Below are 2,851 nucleotides of genomic sequence, written 5' to 3' on the forward strand. Positions count from 1 at the left end.
GGGTCTGCAGGGGTCCCACACACTGCTGCTGGGCCACCAGGCCGCCCACAGAACGGTCCACCTGAGGAACCGGGGGGAGCTGGCCAGAGGCTCACGGACAAGGGGGTGGCCTGGCTCACCCTGAACATGCAAGACGGGGGTGGCAGCAGGGGGCGAGGCTTCTGTCCTGACCCTTCTCCCTCCCTGACGGACCCCCACAGCCGTTCCTGGGGTGGGCAAGCAGAGGGAGGGGTGCAGAGGGCTAAGGGGGTGGAGCAGGGTGCAGGGAGGACCTTGTTGGTGAGGTAGCGCTTGCTGGCCACGGCAGGCAGCCTGAGGACCCGCGCCAGAGCCTGGCGCACGCTCAGCCCTGGGGGCAGAGTCAGAGGCTGCAGCAAGGGGAGACTCCTCTGGAGGAAGAACTCCTGCGACACAGACAGCAACAGGGGTGTGAGCACCGGGGTGGAGCGCTGGGCATACAGGTGACAAGGCACGTGTGGGGCAGAGGGTGGGGCCGGGCCAGGGAAGGGAGATGCCTCCTGCCCCCACGTACCTTCTGGGGCATCTTGCCCAGCACCCAGTCCAGGTCCAGGTCCACAGGGGTTGGGGGAGGAGTGGGGGGCGCATCCACCTGGCCACCTGTGCCCATAGGCCACTCCCGATCATCCACCAGCACTATCTGTAGACCAGAAGGACACCACCCAGAGGGGCTGAGGCTATGACCACCAGCAGGGAGTGAACTCTTCTGGAAAGCAGGGCAGAAGTGCTCTTTCCACCCCATCTGGCTTCTCCTATTGAGCACCCCCTAAACCCCGCCCCCACAGCCTACATGCTATTCCCCACGGCTCCCCTGTGTGCCTCTCTTTCCTGGGCCCCGGCAGCTCAAGTCCACCTACAGCATCCACTGCTGCCTCCCTGGGCCAACTCACTCTCCTGTCTCCAGTGATGGTGCCCACAAAGCAGACTGGGCAGCGTTCCCGGGTGCTGACACAACTCAGGAAGTCCCGGTCAGAGGGCCTCAGCAGAAGTGCGTTCGACTCCTGGTACTCAGCCCCCCAGATTTCCAGGGCATTCAGGGTTGGGTCCCCCAGCTGCACATCCATGAGGGAGGACGAAAAAGAAGGGACAGCGGTTGCTCCGAAGTCTTACGATCTTGCTGGGAGTGAGGGGAAGATGGGTGGGGCTGCTGGGACTGGCACGGGCAGGGAGGCGGGCAGATTTCACAGAGGACGACCTACCTGGAAGCAGCTGGTGTGAATGATGGCTCCAGCCGGGTCACTCAGCTCCTTCAGGACATTGCCTGGTGGGGGCGTTCCCGGGAGAGGTGCTCACATGGCCGCGGTAGGCACCGGGCAAACAAAAGGCCATTCCCAGCCTCCCAAAGAGCCCTTAATTCTGTGCATCCCTGTTTGAACCGCTGCTGCACCCTATCCACCAACTATCCCACGGTAGCAGGCTCCCACCCTCAACCCTGGGCCTGTTCAGAATGTGTAGTGGGTGGAGAATGGGACCCTGAGCTGTCAGGTTGATTACAGATCCTCAACCTAAACCAACTGCTGAGCCTCTCCCTAAATTGAACCAAGCAGAGACCAGGTAGGCCCAGTCCCTTGTCCCAACCCCCTTTCTCACCATTGCCACCAGCACCCTGGTCATGGAGGCTGCAGATGGGGTTTCCCCCAGGGGCCTCCACACAAGCCCGGATCACACGGTTCATCTTCTGCTCCATCTCTGGGTCTCCCCGCTGCACAGCCCCAAAATCCAGGTCACTGGCGTTGTCTCCTTGTACCTGGGGGGATAGATATAGACAGCATGCTCAGTTCAGGGGGCTGGGAGCTCACGCCTCACCCATGCATGGGGCCCTGAAAGATCATGGAGTTGGCATCTGGGCTATTCCCACTTACCTGCACAGACGAAGCAGCTCCGCCCCCAACTCCAATCCTGTAGACAGGACCGCCAACCTTCACGACATCCATGCCTGCGAGGAAGGAGGGCTGAATCAGAGCACTTAGGGAACGACAGTTAGTACAAGTACAAAGCAGTGTGAGGATAAAGGGCAGCCAACATTAGAGGTATCTGTCAACATTCATTGAGTTAAATACACTCCAAGGAATTTACCCTCCAGATTATTCACATGTGCAAAATAGCCAATGAACAAACTTAAACAATAGCATTATTTGTGTTACCAAACACAAGAAATAATCTACATGCTAATGACAGAGATATGCAGGTCAGGAGGCAACAGTTAGAACTGGACATGGAAAAACAGACTGGGTTCCAAATAGGAAAAGGAGTACATCAAGGCTGTATGTTGTCATCCTGTTTATTTAACTTATATGCAGAGTACATCATGAGAAACGCTGGGCTGGAGGAAGCACAAGCTGGAATCAAGACTGCCGGGAGAAATATCAATAACCTCAGATATGCAGATGACACCACCCTTATGCCAGAAAGCAAAGAACTAAAGAGCCTCTTGATGAAAGAGAAGAGTGAAAAAATTGGCTCAAAGCTCAACATTCAGAAACCTAACATCATGGCATCTGGTCCCATCACTTCATGGGAAATAGATGGGGAAACAGTGGAAACAGTGTCAGACTTTATTTTTTGGGGCTCCAAAATCACTGCAGGTGGTGACTGCAGCCATGAAATTAAAAGACATTTACTCCTTGGAAGGAAAGTTATGACCAACCTAGATAGCATATTCAAAAGCAGAGACATTACTTTGCCAAGAAAGGTCCGTCTAGTCAAGGCTATGGTTTTTCCAGTGGTCATGTATGGATGTGAGAGTTGGAATGTGAAGAAAGCTGAGCACCGAAGAATTGATGCTTTTGAAGTGTGGTGTTGGAGAAGACTCTTGAGAGTTCCTTGGACTGCA

General features: G+C 55.5%; 1 protein-coding gene across 1 annotated transcript in view; it reads right to left on the minus strand.

Moving 5' to 3' along the window:
- The window catches only part of PFAS (phosphoribosylformylglycinamidine synthase), a 16,416-nt gene that overhangs the window by 4,161 nt on the left and 9,404 nt on the right, over positions 1-2,851 (minus strand). The window contains exons 12-18 of the mRNA XM_010843042.1: positions 1,881-1,954; positions 1,609-1,765; positions 1,218-1,279; positions 909-1,070; positions 533-658; positions 273-404; positions 3-61 (exon numbers count right to left, since the gene is read on the minus strand). Of these exons, the coding sequence (XP_010841344.1) occupies positions 3-61; positions 273-404; positions 533-658; positions 909-1,070; positions 1,218-1,279; positions 1,609-1,765; positions 1,881-1,954 (772 nt within the window). The remainder of the gene's footprint in view (positions 1-2; positions 62-272; positions 405-532; positions 659-908; positions 1,071-1,217; positions 1,280-1,608; positions 1,766-1,880; positions 1,955-2,851) is intronic.

The sequence above is a fragment of the Bison bison genome, unplaced genomic scaffold (assembly GCF_000754665.1).
Source record: "Bison bison bison isolate TAMUID 2011002044 unplaced genomic scaffold, Bison_UMD1.0 scf7180017864180, whole genome shotgun sequence".
Taxonomy (NCBI): domain Eukaryota; kingdom Metazoa; phylum Chordata; class Mammalia; order Artiodactyla; family Bovidae; genus Bison; species Bison bison.